This window comes from Stenella coeruleoalba (assembly GCF_951394435.1).
Source record: "Stenella coeruleoalba genome assembly, chromosome: 7".
NCBI lineage: Eukaryota > Metazoa > Chordata > Mammalia > Artiodactyla > Delphinidae > Stenella > Stenella coeruleoalba.
The window spans coordinates 67,393,309-67,412,213 of NC_137153.1; the positions used below are offsets into that span (position 1 = coordinate 67,393,309).

The 18,905-nt window shown below is 40.6% G+C and overlaps 1 protein-coding gene across 1 annotated transcript in view; it reads right to left on the minus strand.

The window, feature by feature from the left end:
* Positions 1-18,905, minus strand: part of LOC307188629 (programmed cell death 1 ligand 2-like) — a gene marked incomplete at its 3' end in the record, with an annotated part of 91,515 nt that overhangs the window by 66,814 nt on the left and 5,796 nt on the right. Inside the window, exons 2-3 of the mRNA XM_079926019.1 lie at positions 11,787-11,855; positions 2,695-3,000 (exon numbers count right to left, since the gene is read on the minus strand). Of these exons, the coding sequence (XP_079782145.1) occupies positions 2,695-3,000; positions 11,787-11,841 (361 nt within the window). The 5' untranslated portion in view covers positions 11,842-11,855. The remainder of the gene's footprint in view (positions 1-2,694; positions 3,001-11,786; positions 11,856-18,905) is intronic.

Below are 18,905 nucleotides of genomic sequence, written 5' to 3' on the forward strand. Positions count from 1 at the left end.
GAATTTTATTCTAATGCAACATGTTTGAACACTCTTTTGGTGATTATCCTTTTGTTTCTTTGCAACAACAAAACATGTATAGCTATTGAAATTAAATTATTTTTCTTGTGACCATGAGGCTTTAAGTGTTCAAAGTTTTCTTCTGCATTGAAATCTAATTTCCATTATTATCAGTACATGTAAAATCAAAACATAAAATATTATGAATATTGATAATTATTAAACATAAAAAAGTTTACTGGAAATGTATCTTTTAATGGGATGGATGGGGCTCTCTTTTTCAATCTGTTCATGAATCTGAGGATGCATATGACTTATGGTTGGAATGAGACAAGGTTCAGCATCAATTCTATTTCTATTTTTCATTTTTTGTAGCTATAAGGGCTAAGGAATCTTGCTCATATGAATAAATAGGTGGGAATGGAAGAAGTTCAGTTATAGTAATATCATTTCATTCTTTGAAAGCCTTATGATTTATATGACAAAAAATTACTTTATTTTTTTATTATCAGCTGTTAACTCTATTAGGCCCTCCTTCAATTTTGTTGAAAACAGAATTTGATACCTCCTGGTTTGCAGAAGGATTTGTTAGTCATTACAATTTGGTATGGTATCAATATTTCCAATCATTCTTTTGTTTATCACTATGGAGGATTTTATACCTCAGGGCAATGCACTGTATTCATGATGGGTGAAAGGGAGGCTTTTTATGAAGTGGGTAAAGCAAAAATAAAAGAGGAAGCATTTTAGGAGAACCCCAAGAGCCTTGCCTGGAAGGCATATTCTCAGGCACACTCAATTTGGGGAACAAGTACTTGGGGAAGATGAAGATCTAGAAACTAATTTCCTAAAACCGCCTATGCTATGCATCTCATAGAAAGTCTTTGTGATCCCATATACTCTAGCTGGAAGATCATTAAGGGCTTAAGGAATTAATTAACTAATTAATTAATTAAGGTTTGAGGAATAAATCTGTTCCTCACCTGATTCATCTCTGGTCTAGATGAGGAAGCAGGCAGAGTGCCCTCCCATGGATGAGGGACATCCCTCAGCCCGAGCAAGAAAGAGGGGGACTGGTACCAAATTGCCCAAAGACCCTAGGTGCATTATAACACTCAAATAGAGATCAACAAACATGGGGCAGTGATTTAGGGGTGCAGATACCCAAGTACACTAGGGGATTGTGAGGATGTAGAGCCCTCTCTCTTCCAGTTGACTGAACTCAGACTAACTTCAATGCTCTGGAGTTCCTCCCAGTTGATGCCTGTTTGTAGGAAATGCAATAAAGATAGAAGGCAGTTACATCCAGCTAAGGGCTTTCCTGATGACTCACTATTAGTTGAGATGTAAGAGGGCACCATCCCTGCAGTAATTGAGGGTCTTTGATCCAAACCTCTGGGCACTCACCGTATGCCAAGCACCATACTCAGCTCTTTGTGTTCATTATCTCTTGTAATTTTTACAATAATCCTATGTGGTAGATGCTACTATTGCTATTCTTTTACAAATAAGAAAAATGCTAGATTAAGAGAGGTGAAATAACCTGCCCAAGGTCAGGTGAAAACAACATTCAACCTCGTGTCTAATTATTCTAGTTTGTCCTTCTTTATACCAGATCATAAAGTCACCCCACTGCTGTCAAGGTCAATGGTCTTTAGGGACCAAACTCCACAGACCCTCCAGAAGACAGAACATATCCTCTGAGTGTAATGTGTGGAATAGGGAGGGGACAGAGAAAAACTGGCATAGTTTAACTCAGACCAGTCAGCGAAGGCTGAAAAACATAAGCCAATGAACAGAGTCAAATCTATTCTTCTACAGTTGTTATATGTCTTTCCTCAAATGACCTTTCCCAGAACAAACAAGAACTTGAAGATTCTCTTCAGATTTAGGTTCTTGGCTCGTGTTGTGGTGGAGAGAGCCCTCAACCCAGAGGAATGGGGACAGCTATTGATTCACTGGCTCCCTCAAGCTACCCATTTCAGTTCTCTGGACTTCAGCTGTTTCATGTGCAATAGATTAGGCTGGGACTAGAGTAGCATTTTCCAAACTTTTTAGACTATGACCCAGAGTGAGAAAAAAATTATCACACCACGAGCCAAGATGCACACACACGTGCGTGCGCACGCACATGCACGCGCGCGCGCGCGCACACACACACACACACACACACACACACCCCTCTGAAATAATTTGTGTTTCACAAAACAACACTAATCCCTACTATGTGATGCCCTGATATATTCTATTCTATTCATTCGGTTCATTCATTTTATTGGTAAAAAACACCTACCTGGTTGCTACTCATTAAACTAATATTTTAATCTGTTAATGAGTGGCAAATCATGGTTTAAAAAACTCTGGACTCTGAAAGAGTAGTTTAATATCAAGTCAGTATTGTTCCTGTGAACTAGGCAAAACTTATCTTTGGTACTCTCCCACCTTTCAGGGACTCATTTTCCTGGCTTTCTCTAGACCAGTTTTATTCCCTCTACCCCTATTTACCCTAACCTCCACTGCTTTATATTCAGATATCAAAAAATATTTCTGAGCAGGTGCTTTTGTTTTCTCTGAGGTATCTCTGTCTCTTTATAGCCATCCTCCTAGTTTTGGTTTGAGCTTGTTACTTGCAGCTAATGCAGGTCTTGTGTTGGAGAGATGCCTCCATGTATTCCAGTCCCTGAAACTACTCACCTTTGACTTTCAGAGTCAGGTACTTGTAGTCCCAGGCGATCCCATAGATGATCAGGCAGCGGTACTGCCCTGCATCTCTCACTTGGACTTGGGGGATGTGGAACAAGGCCTTCCCCAGGGGCAGCTGCTCCTCCAGCAAAATGGCTCTTTCACTGAGCAAGGTTGTATCATTTTCCACCTTTTGCAAACTGGCTTTTAAATCTCCGAGTTCCACATGACCTCCGGTGTCAAAATCACACTCCAAGGTCACATTGCCACCGTAGTCTACCGTGTACATTTCCTTTGGGACCGTCACTGTGAATAAAGCTGAACAGAAAATAAGGCATTCTCAGATTGTCTGCCTTCACATTTCAGTTCTGTACAGAGTGGGACCTGAGGAGACCTATCCCACCCCCGTTTCCCAAGAGATACCTGTCATTATCTGGGCATTTGTGAAGGTTCCTTTCTCTCCTTTACCCCCATCCATTCTGGGAAAGAGTAGAATTCTTGATCTGCTCTGAGGTAGTTCTCACCTCTCAACACTCCTCACCTGTGCAGCTGACTGCCTTCCTACCCCCTATTATCCAGGCTCATTTTCTTCATATGGGTCAAATTACATCATTATCTGCCAAATTTTACCTCCTCTCACCAGTGATAGTAATAATAACTACCACCCATTGAGTTCTTACTAGGTGTTAGGCCTCTGCTAACACATGATCTCTTTTAGTCCCCCCAGGAAGCCAGTGACGTAGAGCTATCTTCTTTTTAGAAAATGAAACTGAGACACAGAAAGGTTAAGCAACTTGCCTAACATTGCACAGCCAGGATCAGACCCAGGTATTGTTAAGTTCAAGCGCTCTTAACCATCATATCATACAAGTCTACTGTAGAAGCGTCTTTTCTGTCAATAAGAGGAAAGAATGGAACTAATACTTAGTGTATACCTACTATGTGCCAGCCACTGTTCTAGGCTCTTTATAACTATATCATTGGGACTTCCCTTGTGGTCCAGTGGTTAAGACTCCACGTTCCCAAGGCAGGGGGCCTGGGTTCGACCCTGCATGTCTCAACTAAGATCCCGCATGCAGCAACGAAGATCCCGAGTGCTGCAACTAAGACCCGGAGCAGCTAAATAAATAAATGTTTTTTAAAAAACCTATGTCATTTAATACTGAAAATACAAGCATGAAACATGTATTATCATTACTGTTTTATAGTTGAGGAAACTGGGTCAAAGAGGTTTGATCCAGGATGTACAGTTAGTAAAGTTAAAATTCTGAGCTAGTCAGATGGTTGACTTCAAAATCTGTAGTCTTTGAAACAGTATTTCCCAAAACGTGAGGCACATACTTCTAGAAGTATGCAAAATGATTTTAGATACGGCAGAATCAAGGCCCAAAGGGAGTTGGATTATTCGGAGAGGAATTTATTCCCTCTTCAATTCTATTCCAATCCTTCAAATTACATATAATTTGCAACTAGACTCTCACGTCTCTAACAATGGTTATTTTTCTTTTTATTTTATTTTATTTATTTATTTTTGGCTGCTTTGGGTCTTCGTTGCTGTGCGTGGGCTTTCTCTAGTTGTGGCGAGCGGGTGCTACTCTTCAATGCGGTGCATGGGTTGCTCACTGTGGTGGCATCTCTTGTTGCAGAGCATGGGCTCTAGGTGCGTGGGCTTCAGTAGTTGTGGCTCGCAGGCTCTAGAGCGCAGGCTCAGCAGTTGTGGCACACGGGCTTAGTTGCTCCGCAGCATGTGTGATCTTCCCAGGCCAGGGCTCAAACCAGTGTCCCCTGCCTTGTCAGGTGGATTCTTAACCACTGCGCCACCAGGGAAGCCCTATTTTTCCTTTTAATAAAACAAGAAGCTCTCAGGCAGATATTATTATCTGGGTAGAATTTAATAGCATCACTTTACTTTCATTGCATTTATTTTTGCTCATATCCTCTATTTACCTGTACCAGTGATACTGGTTTTCCATTTACCACAAGGGTAGATTGTTTTGTTCAAAAAATAAAAGCTCAGTTGATTTAGATAATTCTATAAAAACAATAGCACAAAGAGTAGTCAAACATGGCAAAACTAATGAAAGTAGTGTATGCATGAATAAATTGTGATAAATTGTACAAAATTATGCTGCTTCCATTATTAATGAGTGGTTAGTCATTAAGACTGAGTGTAAGATCTCGAAGTAGCTTCTGAATTGTGACAGAAGATTAGATCAAATTATGTTCAGTAGAGCTTACTTCATTAATCCATTCATTTAATCAGTCAAAACATCCACTTATATTTGGGGATGGCTTCTAAGAATATGCTATTTGAGTGGTTGTTTCCACATAAAACGTGGTATGGAAAGAGCTTGGGATTTAGTGACAGATGAACCTGGGTTCAAATTTTGACTATATCAGGATTATGAGCCCTTTGATCTTGATCATGCTATTTAAACTCTATGAGTCTCAGCCTCTTTATCTGTAAAGGTCGAAGATAACATCTACCTGTCAGCATTGTGGGGAAAACTAGACAAAATGGCACATGTGAAGTGCCTTATTTTGGCAGGTAGTCAGCAAACTTTCTTTTGTACAATGTTTTAATTCTTGAGAAAGTGGTATTCGGACCACCCTGGATAACAGATTTCACAGTATAAATAGTTCGGGGGTTTTCTGTTGCTTGAGTGATTCACATCATAATTCTCTTCTGACTGGAGTTTTTCCTCCTACCATCCTGCAAATCTTTGAAGGCAGTGACCAGGTTGAATTTGCTTTGGCGTCTCCAGTGCCTGATACATACTAAATTCCAGTTAAGGGTTTAACATAAAATGACAAAAACGGGGAGAGGGAGAAACAAAAGGATGAGCCTCCCCATATTCACTTTTGCTTTCCTCTCATCAAACAGCAACTTGCCCCAAATTGCACAAACTGGCATTCTTTTTTTTTTTTTGCGGTACGTGGGCCTCTCACTGTTGTGGCCTCTCCCGTTGCAGAGCACAGGCTCCGGACGCGCAGGCTTAGCGGCCATGGCTCAAGGGCCCAGCCGCTCCGCGGCATGTGGGATCTTCCCGGACCGGGGCACGAACCCGTGTGCCCTGCATTGGCAGGCAGACTCTCAACCACTGTGCCACCAGGGAAGCCCCAAACTGGCATTCTTAATCACCACCCAGCACAGGTGAGAGTGTAGTGCACACACTTGAGTTTTTATCAAAAATTAATGACAAGCTTATATATTGCCTCCAACCCCTGTTTTAACCACAACTAGAACATTAGCGTGCCTTTCTGACAGAGATCTATGATACAAAAAGGAGTTCACAGCTGCCTGGTATTCTTTTGCGCAGGATGGGGGTGGGGGCAGGCTACAATGTGAGTGCTTCTGTGTAAAACAATGCCAATTCAGCATTTGCTTGGCCAGGTTGAGAAGACTCTGGGACGATACATGGTGAGAAAAGATGCCATGCTTCTGAATTTCCCGCATGATTCCATTTTGTGGAATTCCCTGAACACTTGTAATAACTCTCACTGGTGTCTCCATAATAGGATACTCTTTAAAGTAGATTCCTTTATGATTAGAATCATCTCCAAATACTTGAGTTATTAAGCCCCCTTATAATTAAAACAGAGCTGCCTGATACCAAATCCACTCTACCCTGGAGAATAATATTTATTTATTCATTCTCTAATATGTATTAACCATATTCTATGCACCAGGTTCAGGAATTTACACTACTTTTACTCTCCTCATGGTACTTCCTTCTCTTATTTTATTACACATGATGTAACAAGAAACAGGGAAGAGACATGGGGCTTGCAGGGAAGGTTAATTGCTGAGCCTGAGATTTAACAAGAATCAGAGGACTTTGGGTGTAGTCTCTATTGAATTTATTTAGTAGATTTATTTACCACACTTATACTTTCTTCTCATGAGAGAAGGAACGCCTCTAACTTCCTCTGGAACTCCCCATAGCATACAGCAGAACTTCCCTCTTCACTGTCTGGGCCTTTGAAAAACAAATCCATTTTCTGCTTGCTTTTCCCCTCTGCCTTGTGCAGCGTGTGTGTGTATATACAGAGGTTGGAAGCATAAAGTATGCTACCTCTCAGGCAGGTGACATTTTCCATCTAATGTTCACAAGAGGAAAGAGCAATTGGCAAAGATGAGTCACATATCTGAGTCGCTCAGAATAACTAGAAGATTAATTGTTAGTTGGTCTATTTTGCCCCAACTAAAGCTTCTAAGACATGCAAAGCTTTGAGCTTGATTACTCGATACAAAATGACAAGTTTAGGAAATGCAATACTAAAATATTCTTACTTATTGTAAACTACAGAGGAAATCAAAACACTCTTGCAAGCAATTCTGTGAAGAGGTTTTTCTCAAGCTTGGCTGCACATTAGAATCACTAATGAGAGGGCCTCAACCTTGTATCATAAGAATCACCTGGGAAGCTTTTAAAACACACTAATGCTCAAACCCCACTTTGGATCCTCTAAAATTAAATTCTAATTATTTTGTGAGGCCAGCATCAATTAAAAAAAAAAATTCCCTAGGAGTTTCTAAGGTGCAGGGAGCATTGAGAAACCATTGGCTGGACAAATAAAACACCTGCACTTGCAAACATTTTTTACCATCCTGCCATCCAAAGTGTTGTCCTCAGTTTTCCCTGGGAGCTAGTTAGGAATGCAGAATCTCAGCCCATGCCCTGGACCTAGAGAAGCAGAATCTGCATTTTAACAAGGTTGGGGTGATTCACATGCACATTGACATCTGAGAAACAGAGTTATAACACTGGTTTGCATTTGGACTGTGACTGGGAAGTAGAGTGAAAGATAACATTTATTAAACTCAGTGAAGCAGACACTGGGCTAAACTGTACATCACCATTTCATGTTCCCAAAACTCTGCAAGGTAGGAGTCACTACCCCCATTTTACAGATGGGGAAACTGAGGCTTAAAGAAATGATACAACCTGCCCAAAGTAAAAAAGTGGGAGCTCATGGATTTGGAATTCAAATTCATATCTCTGTGTTGAAAGCTTGTACTTCTAACAGATAGGACTATATATCTACTGGCATGTGTATACTACATACATGAATGAAATAGATATACTTTCCAGCTTTATAATAAGGAAAAGACATTTGTTTTCTATTTCATATGTCACATGGTTATTAAATTAAACTCCAACCTAGCATTGAACTCCTGATGTCATCAGACAAAGGAGAAAACTGGAAAGTTTCCACAACTGAAAATTAAGCCAGTAAAACATTCATTTGGTCATCTTGACTAAATTAAACGGCAAAGGACTTGGCCAGAGCATGAAAAATTAATAAATGCACTTTCTTTAGACAGATTAAAATAGCTGGCTTGAGTAATGTTGGAGCCTTTCTGAAAGTTCTTGGGGGAAGTTCGCCTTTTATTTGCAGTCAGGGCACCAATGGAGTCAGACCTGTCACATCTCCAGGAAACACAAAACAATTTATTTGCATTACCTACCAAGATAGCTTCCTCTTTAAGCTAATTTTATACCTTTTTTCCCCATTAACAACAGAAGCTTAAGTGTTTACAGACTTCTTAAGGTATTTTGAAAGGTGAGGATGGGTGTAGGCAGTGAGGGGAGGGGGGACTGCTTTACACAGCCAGCCTTCAGAAAGCTCTAGTTCCTGGTTTAGAATAGATGCTGCTCTGATCACTTGACGCATGCACTCCTCTTAGCAGGAATGCTGCATGAGACATCTTGTCTATTAGAAATCCCTTCCCCAACCTGATTCTTCTACTTTCTATACCTCAGGGGTCAGCAGATATAGTTTTTGAGGTCAGCTATAGGCTAAGTGGAGTGACCCAGGGTGTGGTCCCTGCCCTAGAGTGACCTCAAGCATCACCCTGGTCATGGGCTTCCTGGATTTTATTCTTCTCTGGTGGATGAAGAAAGAAGGAGACATCAATGAAAGACATAAGACTGGGGTTACTTTTTCCTTCAAGACATGACAAAGTACAAAAATAAATATTTCCCCTTAAATGTGTCTGGGTAACAAGATGTCCTTAGGTTTTGAAATGAAAATATAAGGAAAAAATTGAACTACAACACTACAGTAATAAAAGAGTGAGTGATATAAGTGAAAGAATATATACATAGATCAATAGAACAGAAGGGCCAGAAAAAGACCCACACAAATATGGACAATTGATTTTTTACAAAGGTGCAAAGGCAATCAATGGAGAAAGGATAGTCTTTTCAGTAAATGAACAAATGGGGCTGGAGCAACCGGATGTCCACATGCAAAAAAAAAAAAAAAGCCTCAACCTATACTTCACACTATACAAAAATCAACTCAAGATGGATGGTCAACCTAAATGTAAAATGTACAACTATAAAGTATTTAGAAGAAAACATAGAAGAAAATCTTTCAGGTCTTGGGTTAGGCAAAGAGTTCTTAGATATGACAATCCATCAAAGAAAAAATTTGATAAATTAGGTATCTCCAAAATTAAAATCTTTCCTCTACAAAAGACACTGTTAAGAGAATGAGAGGGACTTCCCTGGTGATCCAGTGGTAAAGAACCCATCTTCCAATGCAGGGGACGAGGGTTCGATCCCTGGTTGGGAAACTAAGATCCCACATGCCTCGGGGCAACTAAGCCTGCGCACCACAACTACTGAGCTCGCGTGCCTCAATGAAAGAGCCTGCATGCTGCCAACTACAGAGCCCACGCGCCCTAGAGCCCACATACCACAGCTAGAGAGAAGCTCACTCCCCGCAACAAAAGATCCCACATGACTCAACAAAGATCCTGCTGCCACAACTAAGACCCAACACAGCCAAAAAAAAAAGAGAATGAGAAGATGAGCTACAGACTGGGAGAAAATATTTGTATATCACATATCTGATAAAGAATTTGTATCCAGAATATATAAAGAACTCTCAAAACTGAACAATAAGAAAATAACCCCATTAAAAACAGTCAAATGATTTGATATGCCCTTCACCTAAGAAGATATATGAATGGGCAATAGGCACATGAAAATATGTTTATCCTCACTAGGTACTGGGGAAACACAAATTAAACCACAGTGAGAAACTTCTACACACCTACTAGAATGAGTTAAAAAAGAAAAATAACAATGTCAATACCAAGGGCTGTCAAGGATGTGGAACAATTGGAACTCTCATACTTTGCTGGAGGGAATGCAAAAACAGTACAGATTCTAAGAACGGTTTGATGGTTTCTTATAAAGTTAAATATGTACTTACCATATGACTCAGTAATCCCACTCATAGGTATTCACCTAAGTGAAATGAAAACCTATGCTTCCACGAAAACCTATATACAAATGTTTATAGCAACTTTATTTATAATTGCCAAAAATAGGAAACAACCCAAAAGTCCCTCAAGTGGGAAATGAATAAACAAAATGTGGTGTGTACCTACAGAGTAATACTACTCAACAACAAAAAGGAATGAACTATTGATTCATATAACAATATGGATAAATTTCAAATGCGTTATGCTAAGCGAAAGAAGCCAGACAAAAAGAATATCTAATAAGTGATCCCATTTATATGACATTCTGGAAAAGTTACAATGACAGGATAGAGAATAGATCGGTGAGTACCTGGGCTTAAAAGTTGGAGGAGGGTTTTTGTTTGGTGATAGAACTGCTCGGGATCTTGATTGTGGTGGTGGCTATATGACTATGCGTTTGTCAAAACTCATAGATGCTTTTATAAAAAAGAGTAAAATTTTACTTTATGTCAATTTAAAAATAAATATTTAAAAAGTGAAATGAAAATATTTTCCAATAGCTTTTCGCTTCAATCTTTAAATTATTTTATAGATAAAATGGTAGAGCATCCACAGAGCACTCAAGTAAGGAAAGAGTTAATTTTGCCTGTCTCTAAAAATCCCAGCAGGGCAGGGTCTCTTAGAAAGGAAATATCAAGTGTTCCTTTAGCTGCCACTGCAAGGGCAGGCCTGGAGTAAGCAGAATATTGGGGTGTTCTCCAAGGATGGCCCCAAGTCAGTGTCTCTAATGCCAGACCAGGCTGAGCAGCCCAAGGGAGGGGGAGAAACGTTGACTGGGATAACCTGGAAGAGAGGGAAAAGCTCTTCAAAAAGTTATCAGTGCCAAAGAAGGCATTCTTTCTCAATGAAAGGCAGAATGTTGGATGACTTCCCATGGGATCGGGGCTGTTATCATAGAGGACCTAACCCGCTTTGTCCACCTCTGTCCTCCTCTCTTACCTAATGGTGTTCACCCACTATAATGCACTCATGGTCCTGACCGCATATGTGAATAGTCTAAACTACCTTCCCCAGGAAAGCAAAACTCTGAAACTGCTTTCCTCCTTGCTACCCACACCCTCCAGTAGAATATCTTTCTCCAAAATCCAAAGGCATAGCTTTAAGGTTCATTATTCATTTAGGTGCAAGGAAGACTCTGAGTTTCCAATTCAAGTAATCCACATTAATGTGTGAATGACCCATGGCTGCTACTGTTGCTTTTTTTTTTTTTTTTTTTCCCAGTACGCGGGCCTCCCACCGTCGCGGCCCCTCCCGCTGCGGAGCACAGGCTCCGGACGACGCGCAGGCTCAGCGCCCATGGCTCACGGGCCCAGCCGCTCCGCGGCACGTGGGATCCTCCCGAACCGGGGCACGAACCCGTGTCCCCTGCATCGGCAGGCGGACTCCCAACCACTGAGCCACCAGGGAAGCCCTACTGTTGGTTTTTAAAAGAGGAGGTGTCCCCCTGACCTTTGTCTCCTCACTGTCCCTGACAGAAGAAAAAAGGACAGCTTCTTGGCAGCTCACCTTTCAGGACACTCAACCCATGCCCTCTTGTGTCAGTTCAGAGGTGCATGGCCTGAATGGTCCTGTCTTCTTGTTACTACCTTTATTGGAAAGTGGGGATAGATAGGATTCTTAGTCCCTGTTTCTGTAAGACAGGGACATGGGTATGCACATGCCACCCTGGGCACCATTCTTTTGGCTGTGCTTATAATAGCTGGTAATCACACTTCCTCTCAAAGAAAGCCTTCAGCTCAAGGACTACATTCTCATCCTTGGCTTCAGCTAGGGGTCATCACCTGTTCCTCTTTCTCAGGCTCCTCCCTTGGACCTTTCTTACCTGCTGTCTGATGAAGCGGCATTCCCAGGCTCATAATTAGCAGGAGAAGGAACATTTTCTGTACCAGATCTGAAACAGACAATTGAAAGTCTCAGGGCCTTCTGCAGTTTTTCTGGGTCTCATGATTTGGTCATTTGCTCACTTCTGAAAACAGAACAGGGAAATGACTGGTAAACAAATCTTTTGGGGAGGCAGTGGACCATGGTGGAGTAGAGCTGGGAAAAGAAGTTAAAGGGTGATTGCCTAAAGGAGAGGAGAGACGGGGTAAGAAGAAGCGAGGCACCCTTTATCGATCCAAGTTAGAAGCTCATATGAACCAGTGCTCATGAGTTACCCACACAGCTGGTTATCTGTACCTTTCTGTTTCTTCCATAGTTTCAGTGTAGGCCCTTGAAAACCAGTCTTGTTCATCAGATGAATAATGTACATCATTTTTTCCAGCTGGACTGGAACTCTGTGAGTTGGACACTCAGTGCTCAATAGAACAGAGCTGGATTCTCAATAAATACTTGCTAGTTGACTGAGCAGGTAAAGTTGTCAAGCTCTTTAGAGTGCTGTGATCCAGTGTGCCCATCACTTGAACTACCTGTTACTAAGAGGTGCAGACAGGGATTGCAGAGAACTGCAAACCCAGTTGAGTGGGTGCCAAACCTTAGTCCTGCTTCACCTTTCGTGCTTCCACTTTTGCTCACAAACTTTCCCACCCAAGGACTTCTCACGGTTGAAGGCAAAAGGGACAGGGTATACCACTGTCAGCTTTTTTTGTCCTCAAAGCGGCTTTCAAAATTTTATTAGCCATGCGCCACCAGGGAAGCCATACATCTAAATCAGGTAAAAGCAGAGCTGCTCTGAGTACAATGGAAAGCCAGTGGAGGATTTGGATCAGGAGAATGACACGATCTCATTTACATTTTTAAAAGAGGATTCAGTTTTGGTGTAGACAATAGACTATTGTTGTGAAGGAGAGTGGGATGGGCAAGATTGGAGGCAGAAAGATCAGTAAGAAATGTTTTCACAGAGATGATAATAGTTTGGACCAGAGTGGTGGGGCTAGTGGAGGTGAGAAGGGGTCTGTTGAATGATTTTTATATTTATACATTTTAAAAATGTATTAAAATTTTAAAATTGGTTCCTTAAATTTATTAAAACTTTTAATATCTTTATTGGAGTATAATTGACATACAATAGAGGATTATGTGTGTGTGTGTATACATATATATTTAAGACACAGATGATTTAGTGGTATGATTCAGTGGTTTTTAGTATATTCTACAGAACTGTGCAACCCATACCACTGTCTAATTTTGGATCATTTTCATCACTGCAAAAAGGAACCCAATACCCATTAGCAGAACCCCCCCAATTCTTCTTCCCTCTCCCACCAGTCCCTGGCATTCACTCATCTCCGTTCTGTTTCTATCAATTTGCTTATTCTGGATATTTTATATAAATGGAATCATACAATATGTGGTCTTTTGTGTATAGCTTCTTTCACTGAGCATATTATTTTCAAGACTCATCTGTACTGTAACACATTACCAATACTTCGTTCCTTTCTATGACTGAATAATATTCCATTGTATTAACACATCACATCTTTCTTATCCATTCATCAGTTGATGGACATTTGTTTCCACTTGTTGGCTATTATGAGTAATGCTATTATGACATTCATGTACAAGTTTCTGTGTAGACATGTTTCCAAATCACTTGATTATATATGTAGGAGTGGAATTGATCAGTTAAATGGTAACTCTATATTTAACTTTTTGATAAACTGCCAAACTGTTTATCAAATATATGATTTGTAATTAATTTCTCCTATTCTGTGATTGTCTTTTCAGTTTCTTGGTAGTGTTCTTTGAAGCACAAATGTTTTAATTGTAAAGTACAAATTAATTTAATTTTGATGAAGGCCAGTTTATCTGTTTTCTCTTCTAATTGCTTGTGCTTTAGGTGTCATCTCTAAGAAAATATTGCTTAATCCAAGGTCACAAAGATTTACGTCTATGTTTTCTTTTGAGAATTTTATAGCTTTAGTTCTTATATTTAGGTCTTTGATCCAGTTTGAGTTAATTTTTGTGTATGGTGTGAGGTAAGGCTCCAGATTCATTGATTTGCACATGGACATCCAGTTGACTCTGCATAGTTTGTTTAAAGGAGTATTCTTTCCCCATTGAATTGTCATAGCACCCTCACCAAAAATCAATTGACATTAAATGTATGGGCTTAGTTCTGGAATCTCAATTCTATTCCATTGAACTATATGTCTATCCTATGTCAGTATCACAGACTGTTGATTACACGGAAGCTTTGTGGTAAGTTTTGAAATCAGGAAATGTGAATCTTCTAACTTGTTTTTCTTTTTTTTTAAGACTGTGTGTGTGTGTGTGTGTGTGTGTGTGTGTGTGTGTGTGTGTGTGTGGCTATTCTTGCTCCCTTGCATTTCCATGTGAATTTTAGGATCAGCTTGCCTATTTCCACACAAAAGAAGCAGCTGGAATTTTGAAAGGGATTGTACTGAATCTGTAGATCCATTGGGGAATATAGCCATCTTTATAATTTTAAGTCTTTTAATCCATGAATGGGGCATGTCTTTCCATTTATTTAAGTCTTCTATATTCTCAAGAAGATTTGATGGGAATTGCTGACAGGATGGAAATGTAGTTTGACAAAAGTAAAGAAATCCAGGAAAATTTCTAGGTTCGGAGCTTGAGTCACTAGGGCAATGGAGATACTATTTATTAAAAAGGAGAAGACTAAGAATGAAGCAGATTAGGGAGCAGAAATCAAAAATTGTATTTGGAATATGTTTGGTTTGAGATGTCTATTAGACACTCAAGTAAAGATGTTTAGTAGGTGGTTGGACAACTGGTGATCCAAAGTTTGGGGCAGAGATATAAATTTGGGAGTCATCAATGCATAAGTGTTACTTAAAGCCATGGTGCTGCATAGTACCACCTAAAGAGAGATAGAGAAGAGAAGGTGTCAAAGGACTGAGATATGGGGCATTCCAACACTTAGGGGTCTTTGAGAGGGAAGGTACTAGCAAAGAAGATTGAGAGAAGGGATATAAAGGTAAATTAACCATCTCTTTTATTTTCTGTATTCTGATGCTTTGACATCTGGAATCTTGCTGACTTTAGAGGGACTGCCCCCTCAGGATTAGCCAATTCCTAGAGACAGTAAACAACTGTCCCCTGAATGTGCCTTTCATATGCAAACCAACCAGTCCAGAGCCCTACCTCCAATCACCTTTTTATTGGGCTCTCACTCTCTGGGTCACTATCTATCTGCCCTAATCACCCTAGGGTCAGTTACCAGATACTCCTATGCCCCCAAAGTCTGCTGAAATTATACAAACTAGCCCCATTCCTTCCTGTGGAACCTACAGTAGAGGCTCCTGCCTACTTTTCCCCCTCACCCTCTGCCTCCTGTGTGACCCTGGTATTTGCCTGTATGGACCACTATGGTGTGGCATGCCCCTTTCTCTTGGGATCTGTGAGTATAACAAACTATTTTTTCAAAGGCAGTCATCTCCTGATCTGTTGGCCTCACCATTCCTAAATAATAGATATAATAATAAATAAAATAATAGTAATAAATAATAATAAAACCTAGAGTTTAAAACATAGTGCTGGAAGGAGGGAGTGATCAGTTGAGCTAAATGTTTCTGAGAACAGGATTTAGCAGAGTATGAAGGTCATGGATGACCCTGATAAACACAGTATCAGTAGATCTGGTACAGATAAAAATAGGAAATAAGGAAGTGGAGACAACAGAATATAGGCAACTTGTTAGAGAACAGTGCTATAAAAGGGCGCAGAGATATGAGGCAGTAGCTACAAGCGAATGCAAGGTCCACAGTGGGCTGTATTCTTGTTTTTAGTTTAGGGAGGGAAATATTACAGCAGATAACAACTAGGAACAGAATCTAGTGCTTTCTACCAGGAAATGCTCAAGACATACCTTAGCTAGACTTGAAAATCCTCTTCCTTACTGAAACTACAAATATATCCAGAAAAGATACCATTTTAAGCTGCACCTGCAGTCTAGCACTTGCCTAGCATTTTTTTTTTCCTAGAGTACAAAAGGATAGCATGTAACATGCAGTTCTGGCAACAGAAAGGACTCCTGGTTCACCCATCACTCGTTTTAACTTCCCCTTCTTCCCTGCCCATCGAAGGGGACTTTCCTTGCACACTGTCTCCTTGAGTCAACTGAGAGACAGACACTGTTGTAAAGGTACTTTCCAACTAGCAGCCTTCTTTCTCCTAGGGATAAAGTGCCCCATGGAATGGTTAAGAGCTCAGGTTCTAACGTCAGACACATCTGAGTTCAGATTCTGAGTCTACAAAGTATTAGCCTCTAAGAACTTAGACAGTTTATGAAAACGTTTTGTGTCCCATTTCCCTAAAGTGCCAATAATAATAACTCCTACTTCAAGCCGGAATCCTGGGGGCGTCATCTTAAATCTACACATCGCTTATCTTGCACATTCAGTCCAGCCCCCAGTCCTATTAATTCTACTTCCTGGATACACCATAGCAGAGCCTCCTCTCTGCCATTTTTACCTCCTAGTCTTGTTTCCTTCTGCTCCATCCTTCTCTTGTCGCCACAAACCTTGACGTCATCCTTGGCTCCTGTCTTCTATCACCAGCATCTGATTCATTAACACATCCTATAGGCCCTTCTTTCAAATATATCTAGAATCTGACCATGTCTCACTGCTTCCATATCAACCTAAGCCATTATCGTGTCTTGTGGCTATTCTAACCTTGCCTTCCTACAGTTGATTCTCAACACAGGAGCCAGAGTGATTCTTTAAAAATGTAAGTCAAAGCAGGTCTGCTCAAAACCTTTTGATGGCTCAGTATTTCACTGAGAATAAACTCCTAAGTCTCTCCAATAACCAGGTAATAGGGGCCTCTGTCTTGAGTCACCCTGCCATGCTTTAGATGAGTGCACTGTAGCCATGCCCCTCCCTGCAGTGTGGGTATTTGCTGGGTTGAGAGGTGTCATCTGGACCTCTGGACCTCCCCCCACTACCCATTATAATCTAGGTCCTTGGGATGCTGGAATTCACTGCCCAAATGGCCCTAAGCCCACTTCCAGGCCTGTGTAGTGTCTTCACCAAATCCATCCCTTCAAGTGTGGATTCTGCTGCCAGTGTGCCTGTCCCTACACCTGGATGCTTTTTTAGCTCTTTCTGGTGAGTCTGCCTTATGCAAAAAACTGCAACAGCACCACTCCTCCAGCATTCCCAATTCTCCTTGTCGTCTTTCTTTTCCACAACTTTCATTACCATCTAACTTACCATATAGTGTACTTGCTTATTATATTATTACCTGTCATCTTCCATTAGAATATAATCACTCAAAGGACAGGGATCGTTGTCTGTTTATTTACTACTATGCCTTCAGCCCCAGAACAGAGTCTGGCAATAAGTAGGTACTTGGTTAATACTTGTTGGATGAACTATCTCTTTACCTAGCAGGCAGAACAATCTCTTGAATACTGAATAATCAAATCTGACCATGTCACTCCTGCTTAAAAGACTTCAACAACTCCCACTATTTACAAGGTGAAGTTCTCCTTTAGTGTGGCCTACAAAACCTTCCCTGATCTGGCACCTCCTGCCTTGGCCACAGAGAAACACATGTGCTTTCCATGACTAGGACCTCACAGGTGCTTTGAGAAGGCTAATCTCACATCTAATCTCATCTTATTTTTTCTAATCTTATTTTTCTTCTATCTCAATTTCTTCATGAGCTTAAAAAATTGTATTGCATCATAAATAACTCCTTAAGTGGCCTTACATTTCATGCATTCAACAGAAGTGGATAAGTCTTTCCTAACTGTCTTAGTCTATTTCTTCTGCCTCAATTGTATCTGCTACTCACCTCTAGTGTAAGTACTTAACTCATTACTGGTATGCTGATTTATTACACTTCTGTTTTCTAGGCTAGAATAGGAGCTCTTTGTACAGTCATCCCTTGGTATCTGCAGGATATTGGTTCCAGGATCCTCTGTGGATACCAAAATCCACAGATGCTCAAGTCCCTCATGTAAAATGGCATAATATAGTTGGCCGTATATGTAGGGCTGCAGAACCCTTTAGATACGGAGAGCAGACTGCACTTGATTAGGTCCTTATAACTGTGTGCTGAATGGACAAGTGAATGAGTGCTTGCCTGCATGACAATTTAGCATCATACTCAGGAATCTGAGATCACTGGCTCCCACTTGACTCCACTCTATCGGAGAAACAGAAACCTTAATTTGGTTGTTTATTTTTGCCGCAAATAAGAACTTTCCATCGAATGGAGCCACTCACAACACAATGGGCCACTAATGGGGTGGGGAGGCATCATCCCTGGTATTGTTTAAGCAAAAGGTGCATGTTGAAGCAAGAGTTTCCACAAGAGGTGGAAGGTGATCCCTTTTTAACAGCAAGATTATTTACAAGATTATCTCCCAGAAGAATGTTTCCACAGGTATCTCAAGCCCCTCACCAACCTCTCTCAAAAGACTAGGCTATCTGGATAAGACCTCTACCCTCTGGGTTCTTTAGGAGAACTACGTTTTCTGAAAGAGCAGGTTCTTGAAGGCGTTAATGTTGGGGAAGTATGAACTCTTTCATACTCAGACAGGCAAGGCCTGAAAGAATTTACTTAGAGAACTTACGGAGTGCATTGCCAAAACTAATTAACTCAATGCATCATTTAAAGAGTATCCATGTGTAAGGCACTCCTTTGGCCAAATGAGCATTGTGATGACTCTTCTCCACGATACAATGAACATGTTCAAACAACCACATCTCTCTCTAGCCTCCCCTTTTATAATTCACCTTTGTTTTGGATATAAATATCTTATTGTCTATGCCTAGTCAGCTGTTCATTTTCATCTTAATTGTATATTCCTTACGTACATGTTTGGTTTTGCTAGCTTTTCCATCAAGCAGAGGGTGCTCATTGTAGCTATCTTTATATCAGTCAGGCTGGGCTCTAATGAATACTTTGGCATGTGAATGGAAAAAAGTAGTTTTTAATCAAATGATCAGTTTAGCTGAATTTCTTAATTTCTGGATAATTCTTAATGAAGTTATGGGTAATTCTT